At 42.7% G+C, this 25,533-nt stretch overlaps 1 protein-coding gene across 17 annotated transcripts in view; it reads left to right on the plus strand.

The window, feature by feature from the left end:
* Window positions 1–25,533, plus strand: part of ST3GAL3 (ST3 beta-galactoside alpha-2,3-sialyltransferase 3) — a 150,686-nt gene that overhangs the window by 57,416 nt on the left and 67,737 nt on the right. For all 17 annotated transcript variants that reach the window (XM_015290987.4, XM_015290989.4, XM_004936701.5 and 14 more), the window contains one exon: window positions 432–524. In XM_015290987.4, coding sequence (XP_015146473.1) covers window positions 432–524 — 93 coding nt within the window. The remainder of the gene's footprint in view (window positions 1–431; window positions 525–25,533) is intronic.

Consider the following 25,533-nt stretch of genomic DNA (forward strand, 5'->3'; position numbering starts at 1 on the left):
CCTTTCAGAACTCCTTGGCAATTTGTTTCAAGTGTTTGAAAAGTATCTTCCAAGTAATACTTTTCTGTAATTTTGACTTTGATCATACTTTAGAAAAATAGCCAAAGCAAACTGCTGGTTATACTTTGTTCCTTCTGAAATGCTGGAGTCTAAAATTACGTTGTAATATTTTTCTTCCATGAGCTTTCCCTTCCTAGGTATGACAATCTTTCAGCAAAAGTAGTAGTTCAGAGGTATTTCAAATATCTTTAACCCTATCCATTGTTCTGATGCTGTATTGCAACAAATGAATACTCTTCTGTGTTGGCTGCTATTCCTCTTAGCTGATATTTGGAAAATCTGTAAGGAAAGAAAAATGACTTGGATGATTGCAAAAGCCAGTTCAGAGCAGCAGCATCTTGACACTCTTATTTTGTAAATTTTTTTTACAGGCCTCCAGAATTGGCATCTAAGTATGCAAATTTCTCTGAGGGAGTGTGCAAGCCTGGTTATGCATCAGCACTCATGACTGTCATCTTCCCAAAGTAAGTAATTTCTATAATTTTCCCAATAAATTCATCATGGTTTGAGTGCTAGTTATCTTGATTTAAAGATTTCAGCTGATGGAGAATCTGATAATCATATGCCAGATTTAAACTCGTTACTGCAAATATACTCATCTTCATTATCAATTTATATAAGACTTCGGATTCAAGAAGTTTCTTTTCTTGCTAAAATCCAAAATATTTTTTCTCCTTCACTGGGTTCTTACAGACCACTGTTCAGTTACCGGCCCCCAGTAGCTTACTGCATTGAACTAATGCCATGTAAACATCTCCGGCCTTAGTAGCTGCTTGATTTCTTGTTCAGACATTGAAAAATGAGATCTGTAATTCTAAAGATGGCATCTTGCTGGGGATTCCGTGTTCAGTTGCTTCTCTGATATGACCCCTAAACCATACTAAGGTCAACAGTTTTTTCCAGGATGTTGTTTGTTTCTTTATTAGTAGAATTCAATGTCAGATATATCATTATTTTACTGAGGATTGATGTAAGCCTGGCTGACCAGTAGTTCTGCAAATAATTCTCTTCTGAAACTTCTCTCATATTTAAAGAACTACACAAAGTTAATATTACCAAGCCAAATATCATAATGTATTTAGAATTCTTAATTGCAGATTATCTTGCTTGCCAGATTTATGAATTGGAGCTGCATGATTTTTTATTTTAGCTTTTGTTTTCAGTTTCTTATATCATTAGTAGAACATGATCTCTGGGGCTGACATGAGGCTTGGTCCTCGCCTTAAAACATAGGGGGTTTTGTGTTTGTTTTATTTGGATGAAGTTGGTTTGGCTGTTTTCAAGCATGAATAAAATGAATAAATGTTTTCCCATTCTAAAGGTTCCTGACTTTTTTGTGCAATTTTAAATGTAAATAGGCAAAATATGATGGAAATAGTTAAGATAGAATAAATATTTTTCAGAGGATGTGACTCTTCTTGGTAAGTGCTTCTTTCATGGTAAAAATGTGACTTCTGACTTCACCAAGCATGAACATGCACAAGATGGATTAAAGAGCAATGCCTTGAGAAATCTCAAAATGCAGTTGCTGGTAAGGAAAGACTGAAATAAGTTATTTTCATGGGGTCATCAGTCAGTCGGTTTTCACTGTAGCAGCACTTACTATCTTCATCAATAATCCTAGCTGGAAAAAATCCTAGGTTAAGCATGCAGATGATACATTTATTGGGGTGTGCTCAATAAATGATTGGGTAGTTCTAGAGAACAGTCTGGATTGCCTGATTTAGATGGCTACAGTCCAGCAAAGCGTATTTTAAGATGTCCAAATACGAAATAAGACATCTGGAAGGAGCAAATGCAGATTATACCTTTAAGATAGAAAAACTCTTTCTTGGAAGCAGACTAAAAAGGTTTCCTGTAGCCTTAGCGAGATATTGTAGCTGAAATGCTGTTTCAGGTTCTTGTGTACATGCCTAAGTTGAGAAATTATGTTTTTGTGAAGATTGTAATGAACTTGACACACAAAAGGAAAAGAAAAAAGCAAAGAGCACAACTCAACTCTTCTGGAGTACTGTATCCAGTTTCAGTGGTGAAAGTCTGATTTGGGAGGGGAAACAGTAACGTAAACAAGGCTCCTTAGAAATAAGTCATCTTTCTTAAGCAAGAGTCTTATCCAAATGAATAGAATAGGAAAAAGCATTAGCTTTGGCAAGTTAAATATAAACCATAATGGAGTAGGCCAGAAAATGTTGAGGAACGACTTTGTAAAGGCATGAGAAATAATAAAGCTTTCTGTCTGTCAAAAGCAGAATGTGTGCCAGAGATCCTGATGGGCTGAAAGGTGATCCTGATATTGCATGTGAGCTAACGGAAGGTAAAGCTGTAGCAGGGAAGTTATTTGCATTACTGTTCACTGTAGAGTAGTTCCCATGTGGAGACTGCCTTTATGGGGGACAAGCGGGGGGAAGCTGACAGAAGGTTGACATTTTGGAGCAAATTGGCACAGTGAATTGCTAGGAAAAGTTCTTACTTTGTGAAGGACTCAGTGATGAAGTTGCTGAGTTACACATGGTTGTGTACAATTGTTGCGTAAATTGGCCTTAGAATGGAAGAATGAAAAGCAGTAAACGTGTCAGGCTTTCAAAGAGGGGCCCATGGAGCATTTGGGAAACTGGAAACTCTTAGCCTGGTTTCTATATTAGGCACCTTGGTAGAAACTGTAAAAAAAAGAATAGAATTAGTGTTCACAAGAATAAAGGCGATAGGAGAGAGGAGTCAAGTTGTCTTCTGTGGCAGGAAGTCTGGCCTTGTAAATCTGCTCATGTTGTTTGGATGGCTGGATGAGCATTTGGTGAAGGTGATTTAACTCATACAACATGTCTGGATATCTTTGAAAGAAAATAAAGTGCTTACGGACTCAAGAACTGTTGGGAAATCAAACTGGTTTAATCCTGCAGTGATTAGGTAGTGACTTGGTAAAGGTTGAAAACCATATGGAAAAAAAAATAAAAGAGAAGGTTGGACAATACAGCAACGTTTCTTCTGCTGTCCTTTGGAGAACGTGTGGTGGGGTCTGTGCTGGTCCGAGTGCTCATAAAATATTTGGAACAGTGGGTGAGTAGTAAAACACATGCATTTTTCCAGGTAGCAAGACCAAGAGCTGAGTAGGGAGAATGTCACAGGGATTTCACAGCACCAAGCGATGGGACAACAAAATATCAGACCAGGTTCAGCCTTGCTAGATGGAGTGCAGTGTTTATTGAGAAGCTGCAAATATCTGGCAGCATGTGTCTAATGATGGACTTGCAAATCAGAGGAGAGATACTGGAATTACTGTGGATGGTTCCATGACTTACTGACCAGTGGTGGTTAAAAGACTGGACGTAGCAGAACAGTAATGCAGGAAAACCAAGAATGTGTTATCCCACTGCATCTCCCACCTTGCACCTCCATCTTCAATGATGGATCTAATTCTCTTCAACTAATTTTGAAACAGAAGAATTAGGTATATATGGTGGTAACGAAGAATAAACAAACACAACGCTATTTCCACACTCAAAAAAATTGAATAGATTTCGTCTTTTCAGACTGATGTAATCAGAGGACAGGTGGTGTTGGTAACTGTGTGTAAAGTAATGAACTCTGCGGAGACTGTTTGGATGATTGCTGCTTTCATTACAAGATTTGAGATATTAATTAATCGAAATCAAGTTCTGTTGACCACGACAGTCTTGGTCAACAGTCTATGGCAAGGAAATCTCTTGTTACAGGAGACTGGAAACAAAACACATTTTGAGGACAGCTTTATATGTGCAACCCCATCCATGATGGAGGGGTCAGAACTGGGTGATTTTTTAGGTTCCTTCCAACCCAGGGCATTCCATGATATGCCCTGTTTCTTAGAAGAAACAGAAGTAATGGCCAGAGGACAATGATGATAGGGCTAAATGCATATTAGGTCTTATAATTCAGCATGCCCATACCAGCTTTTTTGTTGTTCTTTGTACTTAATGTGCTTTTTGGTGTAATTTTTTAAAAGCTAGTATGACTTAAAGGCAGACTGGCATAGCTTTGTAGAAACGTGCTGCAGTGTAGGTCATGACAGCCATTCTCCAGCAAGAGAGATGGATGCACGCTCCCAGTATTGCATCTCAGTGCAGGAGCTGGGTTGCATCTGGTGCTCACTGCACCCAGAGCAGTTCTGCTGCAGGAATGCAGTTAGATAACTTAATTTCACCAGACAATCTGATTCTGCCTCTTAAAAATGGGCCAACAGTAGATAATGACTCCAAGTGCCTGAAGTAAGGTTATTGGTTTCGGAACGAAACAAAGAAAATGGCAAGCGTCTTCGGTAAAATGGCATCATTGGGTCTCTATTCAATGAATTAGACTATTTTCAGTAGGTCTGAGGTCGCCTAGAAGTCTGGAGCTGGTGCTTTGACCTTTTTGTAGAAGGCACTCACTTGTGTTTGTGTTAACACTGCAGTCTCCTGCTTGTCTGGCCTTACTGTGGAAACGATGCTGCCTGTGTGCAGTTCTTTCTTTTTCTATGCCCTATTCTTTATCGAATGAGAAAGGAGACCTCTGCCCTTGGTTTGTGGTTGACATGCAAGCCCGGGACAGTTCAGCTGCTGACAATTTTCCAACCACAAACTCTTGTAAGCTGGCAGCGAGCACTAGAAATTCAGGGAGGCAATAAACACAGGGAGTGCGGCCTTTCAGCCTTGTGAATCTGTGTTTGGCTCAAGAATGTGGGGAAGAAGTATTTAAAGAAAGGAGGAGTATCTGAAAGGATTTCAGAGTAAGGAAGGGCAGGCAAGCTTGATGTGCAACAGCACGATAGCTGCTGTGACCAAAATAGTGACCTCCAAGTTTGTGATTCAGATGTGTAAGACTGCATAGCGCTGAGGATACGAGAGTAGACATCTCTTTCGAGTGACTTGGTGCTAGGAAATAGCTCCATATACATTAATAGAAACTTACTGAAGTCAGTTCAGTAAAAATAAAAAAAATCCATTTCATTTGTTTGGTTATTTTTGGTGCAAACTTTCTCTGGATTAGCAGCTGGCATATTCTTCACATTTTTCATCTTTGGGTACTTTTTAAATACAGCAGCCCGCTCTGAGGAAAAACAGCTCCCTCGTAAACTCTACTGGGTTTATATTTTCGTGCTGAATTGTTTCTTTGTACATAAAGTTCAAAATGCTTTAAGCTTTCATATTGGTGGTGAATACGTAATGCAGATATTCTCCAGGCGTAGAGATTTCAGTGGCTTTCTCTCCAGTCACTCTTCTGTATTTTCTGCTGCTTGTGTTCCCTCAAGGGACTTCAGGTCTGTAGGTCTCAGACTCCTGAGCCTTTCTCTGCTTACCCAGGCCAGGTGTGTGCAGCTGGCACAGCCCCAGAGTGCCCTTCTGCATCACAAGCAGAGCCTGGCAGATTTCTCTTTGCCATTGCTGTCATGCAAATGGCACAGTTTGGACAGTTTGTGGACAGCTTTTTTTTTTTGGACAGTTTGTGCAGCTTTTATTCTTCAGGTAAAAGCTTACATCCAAAATTCTGTGTAGCCTGGGGCTTCAGGTGGAACTGGGGTGTTAGCAGAGGTCTTAATAGGGATCATCGTGACTGCCAGTGTGGTCCTCTAGTCCCATGTAGTTCCCTATCCATATCCCATTCTAGGAACTTGTGCCTCTTCAGCACACAGAAACACCTTTCCATTCCCAACTTTCCTGCTTTGTTGCTATTCAGAGAAAATTATTACTCTGCTGCTTAGAACTGACTTCTAAGGCTCTGCCTTTGCTGGCAGCTCAAACTCTGGGCTGAGTTTATGTGTTAACAGACCCAAAGGCTGCTAGCAGATCTAATCTGTTAGGTAAAAATTCTGCTCAAGAGCGGTGATGCAGTGGCACAGCTGCACAGGGAGCGATGGGGTCACCGTCCCTGGAGGTGTTTCACAACTCTGGGATGTGGCACTGAGGGACGTGTGGTCGGTGGATATGGTGGGATGGTTTGGGGTTGGGGCTGGGTGATCTTAGGGGGCTTTTCCAATCTTTATAATTCAGTGGTTCAGTGACTTTGTTCAAGTCTATCTGTCCCAGTTCTTCACGAATTATTGCCAGACACAGCACGGGCTTGTATTGAAGTTGAAGTGGCAGGGCACGAGCTTAGTTCTCAGCCACTGCCACGGAAGGTGATTGCTGTTTCATTTTGGATCACCTGCTGAAAGAGAGCAAGAATCCAAAGGACGGCAGCTTCATGTGGTTCTGGAGAGCTCGCTGAAGGAATAGGCTGGGTAATTAGTTTGCCACTGAGAACTGCTATGTCATTTTGAGACTGCTCCCTGACTGTAGCAGAAGCTGCCTTCTGCACAACTTTTGATCTCTTCAGGTGCAGTGGGGAGTACTCTTAATTTTATTGGATACACGCTATTATATATACATTTATGTGCTGAATTAGTTATTATCTATGAACAGCACCTTGCTTATTCTGCCTGTCCACACAGCAAAGACTAAGGAAATGTTCTTTGTTGCATTATCGAGGTTTGAATTTTGTGAAATAGTGCCTTTTTTCCCTGTGTGTTTTGCATTTCTCACTCTTTCACCTCCACGGTTAGTGTGCTGGGTATTATACATGGTTTGAAAACACAAAGAGGATGACTTATTTAAAACAAAATACTTTGCAGAGTGCTTTGTCACAGCTGATTGTGCTTCAGTGCATAGACAGCACAGTCTGTTAGAAGATGTGCTTTTAATGTTCAGGCCAGAATTGCTGTCTGAGCTGTTGTTGCTTTTTGTAACCATGGCAATTGGATGGACCTTTGCAGTGCACTGACTGCTTCAGTCGGTTCCACCTGTATGGGCTCCAGGAGGAAGCCGGCAGTTAAGTGGCAACATTTGATAACTGATGTGCAGTTTGTTGTGAACCACTGGTTTGGATGGCAACCAAAGCTGTGTTTAAAGAGCGTGGTCAAACAGCTCATCTGTTTATGACAGTTTCCTCGCATTCATTTTTGTTGTAAGGGACAATGACAGTGATTTCAGAGATGAGCACATAGCTGTGCAAACAGAACTTTAGTGCTAGCACTTGAGTTCCTGGCACTGATGTACCAGCCGGGAGCTTGTACTTGAGAACAAACGTATGTGGCAACAGCTCCCTGCTGCCGTTTGACAGCCTGTGAAGATGTGCATGCTGCTGCCATCAGGTTCAAGGAGAGGGGGTCCAATGCAAGAGTAGATCTAAAAAAGATTTAAAAAAAAAAAAAATCAGGTTTTATGGCTGCATTCTCCTTTCATCTTAGCAGGGTTCGTGCTGTCTGTTGTGCTGCTCCACCTCCTGAGCTAGTATAAATGCCTGTGGATAGTACCATAAACTGCATAAGTAAAATAATCCTTATAGCCAAACATTGGTCCCCTCCCCCATCCATCTATTCCTTTTGTGCAAGATTTTTTTAAATCCAGATTGGTTCATTGATCTTGTGTATGGAATTACCAAATCCGTGTACCAAACCAGCCAGAGGTGCAACATGGGAGCAAAGAGCCCAAGTGATGACACTGCAGTGACTCTACCAGCATGGGCACCAGGTGGGTGTCCAGTTCCACCTCCAGTTCATGCAGGTTGTCTTCTCTATCCCATGTTGACTGTTTCCACCTTTCAAAAAAAAGGTTCAAAGTGGTGCAGGTACATTCCATTCATTGGTACATGTACTGATCTTGATGGTAGATTCTACGTAGGGTCAATTTTTGGAGCTGAAAACTTAAGATGAAATCCTGCTTAACCTCTCTCAAAATAATAGTAATAAGTGCATGAGAATCCATGTGATGAGCAGGCTTTGTGCCTGAGCAGTTTGTCTTCAGAATCTTTTTCTTGAATCAAGACTGTTAGACGAAAGCTGGGCTACAGGCATGTGGGCGTTATGTTTCAGGTGGGATATTAAGGAACAATTTCTTCTCCAAAAGAGCGGTAATGCACTGGCACAGCTGCCCAGGGAGGAGGTGAGGGGAATCCCCATCCCTGGAGGTGTTCCAGAACTGTGGGGATGTGACACTGAGGGATGTGGTCAGTGGGCATGGTGGGGTGAGATGGGGTTGGGTTGGATCATCTTAGAGGTCCAGCTGTTATGATACTATGATTCTAGAGTGTGTGTTCCTATTTGACTCTGAAAAAAAAGGTCTTTTGCCACCAACCAAGCATATTTTATTGTGGGTGAGTGTTTGGGTATGTTGCTGTGGCCCATCTGCTCAAAAGGCATAGCAATAAGATCTCACTCCAGAGAGATCTTGGGGCAAAGATTGCTTGAGGATCTGAATGTGTAGGAATCCATTTAAATGCTTATTTCGGTTATCGATGTAGACTCCATTTAAATGCTTTCTTCCCTTATCCATGATCCACATAACGCTTTTAGTTTTGTTCTGATAATTTCATGTAAACTGTACTAATAGCATACAGTTAAACAACAAACATCAGTGTGTAGATTGAGCTCTTTATCACCCTGTTTTTTTATGTATGCATGCCTTGACTTCTTTTCTGTTACTCACAAATCCCCTCGGGAAAGCTTTCCTGTGTGTTTCCTGTTATATTAAAACTCCAACTTCAGCTCTCCAGTTCATCACTATTGGCATAGCCCCTCATCCTCCCAGAGTCTCAGGAAGTTCCCTGGTGTCTCTGATGCTCTGAGTGTCACCGGTGTTTTCTCCTCGCTGTAAACAAGTGTGCAGCATCCCTCGGAGTTTTCTGCTTTTGGTTGCAGAGTGGTAATTGATCAAAACCACAGCAGGGAGTTGAGAATGAGCAAGATTCCTATTTGGGAGTAGATTTCAAATCAGTTTGTTTTCTCCGCTACCTTTCCCACCTCCTCTACTGCTGTCACACTTTGTTCTATTATTGAAACGTTTCAGGAGCCAAATGCTGTCACTGAGCCAATGTACACTGGCTGAGAATATGGATGAAAAGCAAGCCTAATTGATGCAAGATTATTAGGCTAATTTACAGGGAGTCTGGGGAGCCCTCCAACTCTACATTAGGCAAATGAAGATAAAAACGAGAAAGATAAAAAATTCTCTTTTGACTGCAGCAATGTGGAAAGTCACCGGAGGATGTTGTTCAGATAATTTTGCAGAAGCTCTGACTTCACTGCAGCACAGGCAGTGCAAGTTGTTTTGGCTGTTATTTTCTTGGTCCCGTTTATTTTGATTTTAAGGTAACTGTGCACCAAAATAAAATCCGCGGATGAATTGCTGTTTTCCTTCTTTTGCGATTTGCCATCATTTAGAGACCCGTCGTAGTTTTTTTCTCTTAAAGTACTTTGAGTTGTTATTCTACAAGTTAGGAAGCTTCCTTGGAGTGTCAGGGCCCTAGCTTTCTCCAGGGCTTCACTCATAAACCAGAACAACTGTCAAGCTCTCCTAAGAGAGCTGTTTCATTCATCGCATCAACAGTGCTGATTTGTTACTCTTCCAAGTCTAAACAGATGATGGAAGTGTCAGGACTGTGTGTATTTCAGATAATACATATTTTCTGTTGTAGAAACCAACCAGCCAATTGTAAGGTGGTCATTTTAAAGGCTTTTATATATATGACACATACTTTCTAAACTGATATGCCACGTGTTTTGGCTTGTTTCTGATCTGTTACGTGTTCACACCACTGCATACTTTGGGATAGAAGTAGAATTGGTTGGCAGAGATGCTGGTGTCATAGACAGATTACTGAGAATTAAATTAATTTGTCTAGGAATGAGAAGGTTTACACTGAGAGAGAAGGCTTGCCCATGAGCGAGCGGTTAGAATGTAAGCACTTCCCAAATGCTTCAGTAAAGGTGGAATTGTATTAAATAACCTGAGAATGAGAGGGAAAGAGAGGTACTTAGGGCACGAGGGCTTTCCCTGTCCTGCAGCTGCCACTGGGCTCCGTGCTGGGGGTTCTGCATTGCGATAGAGTGCTTTGGACTGCAGCTGTTGTGGTGGGGGCGCCATTTTGGAAGGAGAGGGCCAACTGTGGGATGGTCTCAAGGGAAGTTCAGAGCTGCACCAGCTGCTTCACCGGGCAGTGAATTAAGGATAGCAGCACAGCTATCTACTCTGCAAGCTTTGTTTAGATTTTAAGAGTTTGTTTGTAAATGTATAACTTGATATCTGGGTTGGTATTTTAAGCTATGATATCCAGCTCCAGGCAGTCTGAACGTAACCTTTGGCCAAACAGGCAGCCCTTTGGAGCAGGTGGGGGCCAACTCTTTTTTTGCTTTTGATTTGTTTCTTAAACATTGTCTATGGAATTGAGGCATTTGTAGAGGAAGATGTTGGCCCTGAGGCCCTGCTGAGCAGACTAGCACGCAGTCTGTGGTTGCTGGATTTGTGTCCGCTGCTCTTGGAACTGTGGAGGAAGGACGTCCAGCATTTGAAAGAGGCAAAGTATGCTTACAGGTTCTGGCTTAAGCAAAGAAAACTAAAATAAGAAAACCACTTACTTTTCTCTGTTGTTTTTACCCTTGTTGTGGATTTTAGTCAGCACACGTACCAGGCATTTCTCCTTTGCACTGTTCTGATCTCCTGGGTAATAACAACTATTTATGGAACAACAGGATACCAAACAGTTTATAAATGCTAGGCTTGTTTACTTCTGCTCTGTAACTGCTCATTTCGCATAGGGGTTTCCTCGTCTAGCAAGGGTAAAGAAACTTGGCTCAGTAAATGCATCTGTAGAGAAGCTGTTGGCCTTTCTTAGCCATGGTGTCCTGGTAAAAGGTCTGCTCAACCAGCAAAATTCTCCACCTGGGCTCAGTCAGGAAGGTATGTTAGCAGGAAAACAGTAGGCTCCTTTTCTGAGAAGAAAGACAGAATTGTTCTGCTTCTCTCCTCCTGGGTCAGTGATGCACAGAATTGTGCTTGGTGTCTGTTCCTTGCTGGGTATACAGGGGAAGGTTTGAGGTGCCTCTCTGCTCCATCTCTTCTCTGTGAAGCACATTCTTCATTCATTGGTGTTGTATTATTAGGAATTGCTATGACTGAGGGACAATGTCCAGACAGGAAATGAGAGAAAACTAGAGTTAACAGGTTTTGTTGTTGTTCGTATAAATAGCACTTAATTTCCTCAGAAGGAAGCTAAACTGAAGCCATAACAGCAGATCAGGCCTTCCTGGACTGTGAAGTTCAAGACCTCCCCTTGCAGATAGCTACATTCCTAAGCTTTCTGTTATCCAACATAAGAGAAGGGTAAGCTGACCTTGATAATGGAAAATGTGAAATAAGTAATGGAAATGTAATGGGGAAGAGATACATTGGTGATAGTGAAATGCAGAGTTTTTTGAATTATTACTTGTTGCTGGCAATAAGGTCTTAACTCACGGAATGTTTACTTAATTTGTTGCTGGTTTATAACATCTTCTGATCACTTCTTTTTAGTATTGGGAAAAGAACGTAATCAAATGTAAGTAATCACCCTTTCTTCACTTTCCCCATGCTTGGTTTAAGTCAAACCCCTATCTACCGCCTTAGCTAATCTCCACTTCCCTTCTGTTCGTCATGGGATATGCTCAAGCCTGCCCTTTGGTGAGTTAGCAGTTGCACAGGTCTCAAAAGGTCACAGATCTGGAAACAGCTGTGTTGGAGATATGGCCATCCCTGGCCTCCTGACACACGTTATCACTGCAGTCTCCACCTACCCACTATGTCAATGAATGAAAGCGTTTGGCCAGCATGTTGCCACAGTGCACAAAAACATGCACAGTAGATAACCAGGCTGACTGAGCAAAGTTGGCTTGACCAAAACTACAAAAAGCCTAAAGAACAGTCCGTGCTTGCCCACAGCAGAAGCCTCACGTTCTCAGGTAATAAGGTTTACCTTTAACTCAGGACGTTGCACCCTCTGAGAAGGAGGGAACAGTGACAGACTCTCCAGGAGGACATGCCACTGCTAGAGTGCTCTAAGATACCAGAATCATGGAATCATTAATGTTGGAAAAGACCTCTAAGATGATCCAGTCCAACCCCAACCCACCCTACCATGCCTTCTGACCATGTCCCTCAGTGTCACATCTCCATGCTTCTTGGACATCTCCAGGGATGGTGACGCCACCACCTCACTGGGCAGCTGTGCCAGCGCATCACCGAAATAATGCATATACGATCCACTTAGAAATTGAGAGCTCTGTGAAATACACACTGCTACCTGTTGCAGGCTTTTTCTCTGTTCCAACCATAGCTATGCACTGAGGAATCACTGAGATATTTTGACAGATGCCAATCACAGTGATGGTTTTGTCTAAATTTTTGTAATGATTAATGTCAATCTGTGCAGTTGTTTGCATTTCTAAATGTTTGCTTTTCTTCATCTCCTATTTGTTTCACTTTCGCAGCAGTGCCCAGCTTACTGTAATGAGATTCAGGAAGCTGGAATCCATCTCAATTAGTGAGTCTCCTGTAAATATTTTCACTGACAGAACTGTCTTTATTCAGTTAAAGTTTCAAAATATTTGAATGTTGTTTTATGACAAACAATTAGAAGATCAAGTAATTCAAATAAAGTGATACCAGGAGGGCCGTTTATTCTGAGATAATCCTCTCTTTAGCTAATCTAAAGAAATCTTTCTCTCTGAAGATGCAAGAGCTTCAATAAGGGCAGAGGAGAGGGGAGAAGCATAAGAGGAAAGGGAAGAGGTTCCCGCAGGCTCTATCTAATAAGATTGGGCTGCCTACCTGGAAACGCTCAAGGGGTTGTTACATGTGGTTGATGAACTGAGTAATGATCAGAGTTACTGGTGTCTGGAGAGCATGAAGCAGCGTTCTGCCTTCTGAGGGATATAACCCAGAAACATACAAGGCATCTGGCTGAGAAAGGGCCCTCAGCAGCTTGTTCATAATGAATACTCTGTGGCTGTTAGGTGGTAAAAAATTAAGTGGGAAGACCAGCTTAAAACAGGTACTTTAAGCACTACTGGGACACATGAGGTTTGTGTAGAGTTCTGGGAGTATCACTTCTGTACATTCATTTTTTAGCATGGCACTACTTTCAACTGCTGCTGAGTTTCCTCCCTAATACCTCAGATCTGGCAAATCCCATCTTAAGAGTTAGGTACACAGCGATGGAGATTTCCAAGCTTGTCCCACTTTCCACTTGTTAAGAGTGGTTGCCTGCTACATTTTCTGTAGATTTATGGGTTGTTATTTTTGGTTTTGCGTTTTCTTTTTGTAGGCTGCAATACACCTTTTGCTCATCAGACCACTTAACAGAACAAAACAAAAGAGCAATTTCTCTAAGAAATCCCAGTTTACATTCTTGATCAGTAGCTTGTAAGTAGCTGCGAGAAGGAGAACACATCAAATTAAGCGGATGCAAACTTATGATAATACCTAATATCAATCTCTTTGTTTTATTAGCCGCTTGAAGATTTGGAAGGCCTGTCTTGGCTGTGGTGAAGCGAAGAGTCAACTCTGACTCTGTAATGTTGCTTTTCTTAGCAGTCTTAGAATCATAGGATCACTGAATCATTAAGGTTGGAAAAGACCTCAAAGATCATCCAGCCCAACCCATCCCACCATGCCCACTGACCACGTCCCTCTGTGCCACATCCCCGTGGTTCTTGAACACTTCCAGGGATGGTGACCCCCTGAAGCTCTCCTGGAGCAACTTAAGGCCATTACCTCCCGTCCTTTCTCTCCCATGCAAGATGAACTCTTCCATCGCTCTCCAGCTTGTCCCCAATGCTCTCCTCTCAGCTCCATCGACCTTCTCATTGCAGGTGGATCCTACTGCATCAGAGACAAAAATAAGGCTACGGAGAGTCTGTACTGGTGCTCCAGAGGTTTCTTGCTCTTGGAGGGATGCCTTAAAGGAGCAAAGGGAGCAGGGTACTGCTTGTTGTTTTCCGCAGGCCAGCACACAGCTTTGTGTCCCAGGCTGTGGAAGCTCTGTCAGTTCCATCTGGCAGGTGCAAACTGGTGGGCTTCCAGGAAGGGTCGCTCGGTAAAAGACATCACAGTTCACACCGTCCCTGGAGCCTTGCAGCCACCTTTACTCTGCTGAAACGAAACGAGCTAATTTGTTTCCCAGCAGACTAATTGCTCTTGGTTTATTATAGAGACTATTTGGTGCCCTGTTCTGAAGACTGTTTGTTCCGGACAGCATGTTTTAGAATATGTTTGTATGTGCTGGCAAATTTTTCAGGGATTTTTTTTTTTTTAAAGGTCACCTTGGGTTTAGGAAAGTTTAAAGAGCTGCAATAGCTAAATAGATACAAGAAATTCAAACAAATTCTGAAGGTGGTTGCACTGTGGAATTCTTTTCAGCTTTTCAATCTGAGCTTCCTTAAATTTGCCACATTACTGAACGGGCTCATTTACATCTGTATTCTAAGGCCTTCCTGGCTTTATTGCCCACAGCTGCCTTAGAACTTTCCAGATTTCCTTAAATTACTGTATTTCATTCAGGTTACGCCTGTACTGTTGCCTTAGTTTCTTCATACCGTGGCATTTCATTCTGACCTAAACCTGTTTCTCAAATTATGGAGCTAAAATAACTGCTGCCATTGTGTAGTCCCCTTGCCTGTGGGATTTGTGTTGCCTTTCCCTCGTCTGAATGAATGACGGACGTTTCCTTCAGTGCAGGGCTGGTCAGTGGTCTCTGTTTTATAGTGCTTAGCACAACAGGACCTCAGCTTTGGTCTGATTAACGTTGTGATTGACGTTGTTGGTAACGTTCCTGGAGGCTACTAGATTATTCTGCTGGCAAAAGATTATTCTGTCCTTTCTGCACTGAACGTTTCTGCCCATTTTGCAGTTCTGCACGCTGTCCTCCCTGCGTTGCCTTGAGGCTATGAGCTGCTGCCTTATCTACCCTTCTCCTTCATGCTAAAATACTTCTGTCCTGTAAACCACTGTGTCTTCCGCTATGCTGGGATACCATTTTGGTGAAAACTCTTGTCAACTTCTATTGGTGCACCACAGTTGATGATTTCTCTTCGTCTCTGGGCCTGTAGGACCTCTTTGGCAGCGGGATGGTAATCTTATTTTAACATTTGGTGTGGTGCCAACTATTTTTGTTTTGGAACGTACATTGGAAACATCAGAAGTGAGTTTTGGCGAGAGCTTCAGTGCAATCTTGCAGGCAGTAAATAACGAAGACTTTAACAGGAAAAGAGAACCCAAACACTTTATGATCTGGGTTGGCTTGTATGAATCAGCAAGTCCCAAATCTGTGTTGCTAAATAACACGTCCTGATTTCTAAATGTGACCCAAATAGTATACCCATGTAGAGGCATAACCCGTGGGATTTTGCTCCAGAATTGTTCTACGAACAACATTAAGCTGCCTCCTCTTAACATAGCTGAGCCCTGACCTGGGACTTTCTCTTTTTTAGTCTCATTGCAGTGATGTGCATATTTCTCCTCTTGTTTACACTTGTATTGCTCCTTCTAGTCTCTTGTAAAACTGCTGTTAAGTTCACCCTTCTCATTTGTCATACTTTCAGTGTCAAGATCTTTCTCCTTTCACTAACTGTCCCTCTTCCACTATATTAAATTCAGGCTTATTAGCCTCCACAGGGCTCTGTGGACCGTTACTGCCAACCACTTAATTGTTAGCTTAGTTAAACATAAAATCTTTTTCCAGGCAAGCCTGGGAACGTTCTGACAGCTCATACAAGCTGTTAGCAAGTCTGTAGTGAATTTAATTGCACAGATGAATTATTGGATGATACTTTCCTGTAAAAGTATTCAAAATTATTTAATCTTCATGACTGGATACCTGAGACGAGGGGGGGGAGTGCAAGATAAGGCAGAAGATTGCTCATCTGTCCGGCAGGAGGAATATAAACTAGATTTGAATCACACAGTCTTTGTCAGTTGTTTCCATAAACTACCCTGTAAGTTCAAACGTGCTAAGTTTGAGCAGCATGCCAAGGGGTACATGCACTGGGCAAGAGATGATGGAGGTGAATCTGACTTTGGATGGAGGAGGAGACTGACTGCTGTGCCAGAACTGAGAGCACTCATGGGTAGTTTTATTCTCTAATCTGGCTCTGCTGCTTTTAGGATGAAGCTTTTGCCTCTGCATGGTGTGCCACCATGTGCATCCCAGGTTGTCTCAGCAATAGCTTGAAGTCCTTGTACAACGTTGTATTATATGGTGTGAATGTGCAGTGGTGACTGACCTCAAGGTAGGTTAGAGCACCCATTTGTTTTTATGCTGTATTTCTCAGTTATGTTTATTAATTGGAGAAATCTGTCTAACATGTGGCTGTCATGAGAGACATCTCTGTATTGCAGAAGAGCAGAACCACATTTTATTAACAAATGACAGAAATGTGCCATGATGATGGAAGTCATTGCAAAGCAACCATGTTACTAATATAACAGAGGTTATAAAAGTTAAGGATTAGCCTCATGAGAAGCTTCTAAACGTTGAATCTTTTGCTCCCTTTGCTTTTTCGCTTTGCAGTTTTCATTTTCAGGTGCTATGAATTATACTGACGAAGAGGGAAGAGAGGCACTTTCCTGCCTTTAGGTACAGACAACTGGCAATGCATTTTGCGTCCAGGGAAAGAGAATAGGTTTTCTTTTGGCCTGAGTTGATTATACTTTCCAGTGTTTAGACCTATAGTTTGTAACCAAGCAGAAAAACTAATAGAGGAAATAATAGCAAGGCACCAATTTGGAGTGGTTTATCAGTATTTCCTGCGGGGCCTTCGAGTACTGCATGAGTTCAATTGATGCAACTCTGAGTTTACTGTCGTGGTTTGTTTGCCTACGAGGTGAACAAACCACAAAATATTTGACTTCTGTGTGCACGGATGTCCAACTTCAATGCAATATTAATGCTAGTTTTTAAAAGGTATTTAAGAGAAAGGAGAACGTGACCGACAAACAGTGACCCGGTAATTCTCTGCTGTGTACCTGATACCTTAAAAGATCTGCCATAAATGCACTAAGAAAAAATGAGCAGAAAACGTTTTTGAAGCAAATGATTCATAATGTAAAACTTTTGTGTTTCTGTTGAAGTATACTTTTTGGTTTCTTTTGCAGTCGGTTGGAAGCCTTTGACTATAAACTGATATTTCCAAAGTTTAGTCTAATTTCATGTTTTATGTCTGATTTTTAGCCACGGAAATCACAAAGCCCCTGTTAAGTCCCTGAAATGAGGTGGTCGTGTTATCAAGAGCCTTGGCTTTGGCACTAGGTTTCTTCCTCTAGGATCTCTGTGAGCTATCCACCTTTAGGATGTCCATAAGCACTTTCCTGCATGAGGGTTTCTTCTTCCTAAGACATTCCTGGATTCAGGCATGGGTGGTACTTCTGTGAAATAGAACCTGCCATTTAGCTGCCAGCGTTCCCCAAGTGCTGACTGCTACTCCTTTTCTCCAGCCTCTTGCTTTACACTTGTCACATCAGCTGACTCAGCACTAGAATGATGTATGAGGACTGCTCTGAAAGTAATGCCTCCTATATTATTACGTTAGCCCAGGATGTCAGAGGCAGACGTTGGTGGTGTGGCAGTAGAGGTGGAACCTTCCCACTGGTATTCCATTAGATTTTGTTACCAGATGACAGATGACAGCAGATGGGCAGTCTGACAAAATGGCATCTGGCATGGAAATGTGTATTAAGCAAAGATGTGGAACTGCATTCTTCCATGTGGGAAAAAGTGGCGTCTGTTGACATTCACTGACACTTACTGAGCATTTACAGACCTCAAACGGTGGATGCAGGCATAGTGAGAGTGGATGGTGCATTTCAGCAGTGGCAACAAGCCACACTCCAGGCAGTCATGCAGATTTTTATGAGCATGGCATGCAGGCTCTTGTTCATCACAGGCAAAAATGCATAGCTGATAGTGCTGACTATGTTGAAAAATAGCATTTTTGTACCTGAGAATTTTCTCTACCAAATAGTATTATTGTGCTCTTTGTACTGTGTAAATAAATAGGAGGCATTACTTTTGGAGTGACCTACATAGATATGACACCTCGGCCCAGATAAAGGCTGCATTGTTCCCACGGTGTGCTTTGGGATCAGGAAAGGTGCTGCTCTGCTGCCCAGAATGGCTCGTGGGTACACGTTATGAAACCAGATCGTGGGTCTGAGCTGCATCATTTCCAGTTTGCCGATCTCTCTGCTGCTCTCAAGATATTCCCTATGGTTTATTGGGAGCTATGACTAATAGAGGAATTGACAGATTGTTGAAATATTAATTTGACTTGGGGAGAAAAGCGAAGCGGCTTTCCTGTTTATGCTCGTTATTGGTGTTCCCTGTGCAGTTGCATAGTTTCTGTAGTTTGTCAGAAGACTGTGCTGAAGAGCAGCTTAAAAAAAAAAAAAAAACAACACTGGGGAGAAGTTGTCATTTTTACTATCTGTTTCCCTTATAACAGAACTTAACAGTTTGTAGCAATGCCATAATGTTTATGCTGGTTGGACGTGCTGGGCCTTTTTGTTCTTTTAATCTCTGCTCTGTCATTGTCCTTTTGTCCTTGCCTGCAGCAGCACTGTTGGCTTCATTGTAGTCCTGAGTCTCCTGGCACAATTCCCAGTTGTGTAACAGTGCTCTGATGTTGATTTACTTATCGTCAGTTCCTCTACCTCATCTCTCAGACTGGGGAGGTGTTAAATTCCGTGTGTAGACTTTGGGCATTTATTAGGAGACCTCTGACCAAGCTGCAGCATTGAGGCCCGGTTTTCCTTATTTTGGTTATTCTCTTGCTTATCCTCAGCATCAGGTGGATGGAGTAATCCTTTGCTTTCCTTCTACCTACTATGCCGCAGGTATTACATGTGTATGGGTGCTCATTTCAGAGTCAGACTCTTAAGGATCTACACAAATACAGGCACTGACTGTTCAAATCACCTTTGTGTGTTTTAAGATGGGTACACTGGGAGAGGGATGACATTAACACTCGCCGATTTCCAGTTTTGTTCATTGGCACATTTAAGCAGTGATTTCCAGGAGATGATATTCTGTAGTCACAGGCGTTCATCCCATTTTCGCAAGCTCTCTCATCAAGCATTAGCTCAATGGAATAGCTGCTCATTGATCAAATTAAATGCTTTTTATTTTCTAACCATTTTGTACTCTGATCAGTCAGTTGGGTTGATGGAGGTAAGAGCTGCAACACTTACTGTTCATGGAGGCGTTCAAGCAACATGGAGATGTGGCACTGAGGGACACGGTCAGTGGGCAGTACTGGTGGTAGGTGGATGTTGGACTGGATGACCTTGGTGGTCTTTTCCAACCTTAATGATTCTGTTTATGAAAATGGAGTTGCAGCAAACCCTTGCTTTTGAGATTTGACCTGAGTAGGATTGGAGCTTTTGTACTTCAGGTGTTCTTTGTGCTGTGGGGAGGAGAATCCACCGTATTGCTGCCTTTAGGTGAGTGGGGACCTCTGAGGATGCCCTTATCCAACCCCATGCTCAAAGAAGGGCTCCTGGAGCGGTTTGCTCAGGGCTGTGTTCAGGTAGGGTTGAGTATGTTCATAGGTGAAAAATCCACAACTTCTCTAGGCAGCCTGTCCCGATATTTGACTGCCCTCACAGGGGAAGCAAATAAAATCCTTATTTTGAGTGAGATTTCTTATATTTGGGGATATATATTTTTTTTCTGTATTGCTTCTTATCCTGTACATCAGTCACTGCTGTGAAGAGACTGTCTCTGCCTTCTGTATTCCCCCATCAGGTATTTTTACACATGACTAAGATTCTCCTGATCCCCTCCGCTCAAGGCTAACAACCCCAGCTCTCAGCCTCCCCTCCCGTGGCAGATGCTCCAATCCCTTAATCACCTTAGTTAATTGCAGTGTGTCCCCATGCCTCTGGCAGCAGGGAGCCCAGTGCTGGTCCCAGTGCCCAGCTGGGGCTCAGAGGGATCCCCTTGAGCAGTCCACGGTGGGGCTCTGCTGTAGGAATGCAGTGCTGGCTCTTGTTTGACCAGTCATCCACCAGGACCCTCTCCTTTGCTCATCCTACTGTCTCTGTTCCTTCTCAGAGATACTTTGTATGGACAGGAAGGAGGGGGAGGATAGACTGTATCTAATTCAAGCTTTTGCCCTCCTCTGTGTTGTGGGTTCGTCAATCTGCCTTCCTGCCTTTTGGTTTTGAGGCTGAACATTCAGGAAGAACAGCTTCAGCACTCTACGAAGCAGTGTCTCTGGTCTCTCTCACTGCGAAACTAATGAGCACTGAATCACCCGTCCTGGACTGCATACATCGAGGAATTTTAAAGAGGCTTAAGAACAGGATGATTGAGCTGCAAACCAAAATGTGCAATCTCTCATTAAAGTCAGACTTTCAGCTGCAGAAATAGAAGGAGCAAGCGTATTATCTAAACTTGCAAAGGGAAATTTAGAAACCACAACACAACAAACTTGCTTACCAGGAAAACCCCTTAAAAGGGAAATTAAACATAGATTCCTAAACTTTTAGATGGCCATTGTATGATAGGGACCAGCACAGCTACTGTGACTGAAGATCGTGCAATGTGAACCTATTATTATCTGAATCTACGCATATAGGCTTGGCTGAAATTTCACTATGTTGCCCCTTTCTTTTCTGTGACTTCTGTTACGTCACTTATGATCTAATTTGCTGTTTTTTATATTCCTTCACATCCACTTTTCCTAGATTAACGGGTTTGTTGTTCTGCTTGTGCTCTTTAGCACAGTAAATAAAAGTAAACTCGCTATTTGTTCCGTTGCTCCTTATGTCTGCCACCAGGTCTACCCTGGCCAGCCCCACTGCTGTTCTGGTGGCTGCAAGAAACGTGGGGCCTGTCTGAAATCTCCTCTGCTTAAAACTTCTGATCTACTTCCAATCTATTCCAAAATAAAATCTCATCCTGTCTCTCTGAGAAGGATGGATTCTGTGTGAGCAAAATCAGGGCGTGTTTAGTTTGCAGAAGAGCTACCATAGGTATGTGAAACTTGATGGATGACCAAAAAAAAAAAAAGAAAATCCAGCAGTTTTGACTCTTCTCAGCTCTCAATCAAATGGAAGCAGACTGTATTTCAAACTGGTCTTAGCTTGTAGACTTTACTGAGACAGGATCTGAGTAAGCTATGAACAATCATGCATTAATATGAGCGGTGGACATATTACTATAGAACAGATACTTTAAAAAGTAAGAATTATTTTGCTTAATGGCCTTGACTTTCAAGCAGATCAGGATGGGAGAGAAACTGCGTCCCAGGTCAGTTTATGCCAAGAGTTATTTTACTTTTGTGGGAAGTGTGCTGCTGGTTTTTGTTTTAGCTGGGACTGCTGACCTGATGTGGTGTAGCCTTTGAAGCCTGATGTAATACATGTCCTACCATTACGTGGCTGAGTAAAAGCATGTGTGGCTGCACATGTTTCATACCATTTTTCAAGACTAATCTAATCTCGGTTAATTGGTTGAATGATTTCAGTGTCTACCAGAGGGAATTTGTCAACACTTCCCACACAAGACTGAGCTTTAAGTCCACCTTGCTGTACCAAAGTGTACATGCTGTTGTACTTCCTGCAGGTCGATGGAGACAGCACAGCGAGCTCTGGCTAAGCTCCCCTCTCCCTTAACTTCTACCGCAGGAAAGAAAGAAGGGAAGAAAACACTGATACAGGCTTTCTGCATAACCTGTTTCTACTTAAATGCATTGAAAAGAACCCCAACGATTCCCTTCTTTGTGCATCAGGTAATATACCTGGGCAACTCCTTGCCAAGGAATGCGGCGGCTGCAAAGCGTCTGTAGGGATTCCAGGGGAGTCTGGACAAATATTTGGAGGAGTGCTCTGTTTCTGGGAGGGATGGAGGGTGCTGATTAGACAAACCACATCAAGCTCAGGTAATCCACTGAGCTGAAAGCGTTTGAAAGCTGTGTGAAAGTTGGGGAGGAAATATTTTATCGCTTTGCCCTTTTCTTTACTTCACCTTGGACATGCACTTATTGTCATTCTTAGAGAAGAGATTTTGAGCCCTGATCTGCTCCTCTGCAGTCTTGCTTGCATCCTTAGGTAGGATTTTCCCTACTGCTGCGCAATCAAGTTGATGAATCCTTGAAAAAGAATGCCAAGCTGAAAGTCAAGCAGAGCTTTTTTCCTTCCCCTGAGACACAGTGACTGTGATCCCTGGGCTTTTCTTTGGACTGATTTTGCTGCTCTCGGAGCCCAGGAAATGCTTGTTGTAACTCAGCATGTGTCTAACAACGAGCAAAACAGGCAAAGGTGGCTTAGATTTGTAAACACCTCGGTATCAAAAGAAGAAATTAAGTAACCACTGGATGAAAGCTCACGCTATCTGCTACGGATTACTCAAGGCTGTGCCAGCCACCGGCACGTTGGGAAGGTTTTAGTTATTACTCCTGCATATCTGCCTGCTTTTATTTCAGCTAGAGCTACTCTTGTATTTTTACTTCTAATCCCAATATGGGAGATCCTAATCCCTATAGTGAGGGATTCTATTTTTCCCGAGTTAGCTGGTAGAAGCTGTCAGAAGTGGACCTGATCTGCTGCTCTGGAGCTCGGGATCACCAGTGGGGCCGTCCATTGGAGACACTCTGTGACTAAGATGAAAGCCAGTGCTGCAAAGCACCTATCAGTCTGTTTCTGCAGAGAAATCTGTACCGGGGTGTTCAGAAGTAATGGCGAGAAGGTAATAAGGTCAACACAAGTGACCCGATTTGGTGGAAGAACACATAACTGTGCAGTTTCTGTCGAATTCAACCAAGTGCTGACTGTCCCCGAAAGACTTTGATGATGTGGGTGCTTATGTTCAGGCAGCGATGTTTACATGGCGTTGACGTGAGATTCTGCAGGTTTTGTCACTGGAGTGCTTGTGAGCATCACTGCTGACTGCACCGAGGTAAAAGGTGGAGCAGCCCATAGGAGGGAGCGGTGCAGCTCCGGAGGGCCGAGCGTGAGCAGAGTGGAGGTGAATGATGTGGGGCAATGCTGCCGTGTTTGCTTGTGCCGTGGTTGTCTGTTTTCAGTCATCTTCAACATTTGCCCGAGGAGCGCCCATAAATACTTGCGGGAACTGTTCCGTTTGGCCCACGGTGCTGCTGCTTTGCTGGCTAATGAAAATCTGCTCTTCTCCTGTCATCAAGATGAAGGGCTCCTCAGCTGAAGCAGCCCTTCAGCTCCTCTGTTTAGACAGGGGAAATTAAGAGTGTCCTAAATTAGATGGGCTTGCATGCTTCGACTTTGTTTTTTAAACTATGTTCAGCTAATAGAGTTTTAGAGCATTAGCCTTTAGGGGAGGATTGGGAAGGGCGGTCAACATGTGTTCTGGGATCTTATGACACTTCAGATGATGAATTCTTATTTTTAAGGAATATTTTTTTGGTAGCTTGTACCATAACTTTCTTGTTACTTCTTGTTATTTCTTCTGTTGCACTTCAGTAAGTTCCAACGAGTGAGTAAGCATTTGCTGATTTATTGGAGGGTAAAAGTACTTAAGATGATAAGGCATTAGAAATAGCTGGTGATTGAGATAACTCGCTATTTATATAATGCTCTTCATTTTCTTTGCCAGCGCATTCCAAAAGTTTTGCTTTTTAGGCTGTGAGTTTTCGTGACTTTCTTCCAATTTTTCTCACTAAAGTGATAGTTTCGTTAAGAGTAAGATTAGAGGAGAAGGAAATAGCTGCAATTTGTCCTCGTAAGGGCAAGATTTCCTGCACTGTGATGCTGAACGTGTCTAATTCTGACATGTTTGAAGTGCAAAGTTTAATACCTCTATGCAGTTGGTTTTAAAACTTTCAAGAAGTGGAATAAAAACACAAAAACCTGCTCTATGACAGATGTAGATTGTCAGTAATTGTTTGTGAAGCCCCTGAATACTGCAGTGGTTGTGCAGCCCATCTACATGGCTGCACAAACATAGGTGGGCAAAGAAAAAATGAGAAAATAAACCCAAAACGGGTAACACCAACAAGATACAGGGAAGAAGTTGAACTCCAGGCTAAGCCAGGGAGTGCATTACTCCCTTTGTGACTCCGTGATGGGTCCTTGGAGATGTGGGGCTCACTCTGTGCTTTGTGCCAGCCTCTCATTTCCTCCCTCCTAGAATACTGTTGGTGGGGCATGAGCTGTGTCAGCCAGCCCTGCTGCCAGCGTGGTGATGGTGGTGGGTACCTGGGGGCCACTGCCACGGCAATAAGAGAGGGAGTGAAGCATTTCTGTGCTCTGGGACCTGGGATCACTCAAGCTGCATTTTGTCCATGTGCCATATCACCCTTCAATAGCAGTCCAAACGTGTAGCTTTAACTTTCACCATTATGACTTGTTTTCTTTCCCACAGCTGTAGGAAAAGTGCTTTCTTTATCAAGGATTTTGAAAGAGAAAACATGTCTGTATGTTTTTTTTGTCCCCTCATCTTCACCATAACCATTTCCTTTAGTAGCTAATAATATTTAGTATTTATTTTGGTGACTTACATAAATCTTAAATGCATAAACCAGCAGCATCCTTTTTTGCTACTGGCTTGTCCTGTGGGAACTTGATGGAATGAAGGATCTCACTGAAAAACTCCATTCCTGGAACAAGGAGGTCTGTGCTGTTCTTCAGGTGGTAGTAAGGAAAACAGTGAGAGTCCTTTTGCTTTGAGTAGTGAATCCACTGCACCCACTTGCTCCTTTAGTCAGTAAGTCTTCTTGTTTTTGTCAGGTGGCCCCTTGGATAGGAGCTTTCTGCAGTGCCCAGTCCCCATGCCTTATCTGTGGAGGCAGCACTGAGAAGGAGGTTTTACAAGCACAGTGTCTTAGCCTTGTTTTGTTAAAATTCTTGTTTATTTTTAAAACCATGGGACCAAATGAGGGAGGCTTAAATTAAACAGCGCTGATGCTATCTGGAAGATTTTAATGCATGTTGCTGTACTGGTAACTCACAGGCTAAGGGCTGGAATTAATAAGGTGATAGAGAATGGCATGAAACTGGGCACAGGGGACTTATCTCCCATGTCAATCATTCTGTGCAGAGGGACCTACTGGCACCTGGGATGCGTAGCTTTGGTCTTTTTTGCCTGGGCTCCCAGTCAGTGCCTGCGGGATGCTAAAATTCTTGGAGGTTAGAGAAAGCAAAAGCCTCTGTCTGAACTTTAAATAGGAACATCTGCCTGCCACCAATCCACCCTCCAGTAGAACATGAAGACTATTGTGCAGCGAAGGAACAGAAGCACAAATGGAATTTTTCCTGTTAGGATATGGATCTCATCAACAGCTTTGTAATTTAGTTGTAAATGTGTGTCCATATGTGATACTATTCTGATATTAGTGGTCTCCAGAGGTCACTTCCAACCCCTACCATTCTTTGATTCTGTGATGGTACAAATACACGTCAAGTGGGTGTTGGTTTTTTTTGCGTACGCAGTTAATGTCACCCAAATATGTACTACCCTGTGTTGCACTTCATAGAAGAAGAAAAGCTTACTCTCTGAGCAGCTGAATTATGCTTCTTTGACTAGAAAGCAAACTTGAGAATCTCGCCATTGCTTCTTAAACAACTTCATATAGGAAAGAGCATGGCAAGGTAAATTATTCAAGAAGTTAGGAATTTGTGCAATGGAGATCATTTCCACCCG

The sequence above is a fragment of the Gallus gallus genome, chromosome 8 (assembly GCF_016699485.2).
Source record: "Gallus gallus isolate bGalGal1 chromosome 8, bGalGal1.mat.broiler.GRCg7b, whole genome shotgun sequence".
Classification (NCBI taxonomy): Eukaryota; Metazoa; Chordata; class Aves; order Galliformes; family Phasianidae; genus Gallus; species Gallus gallus.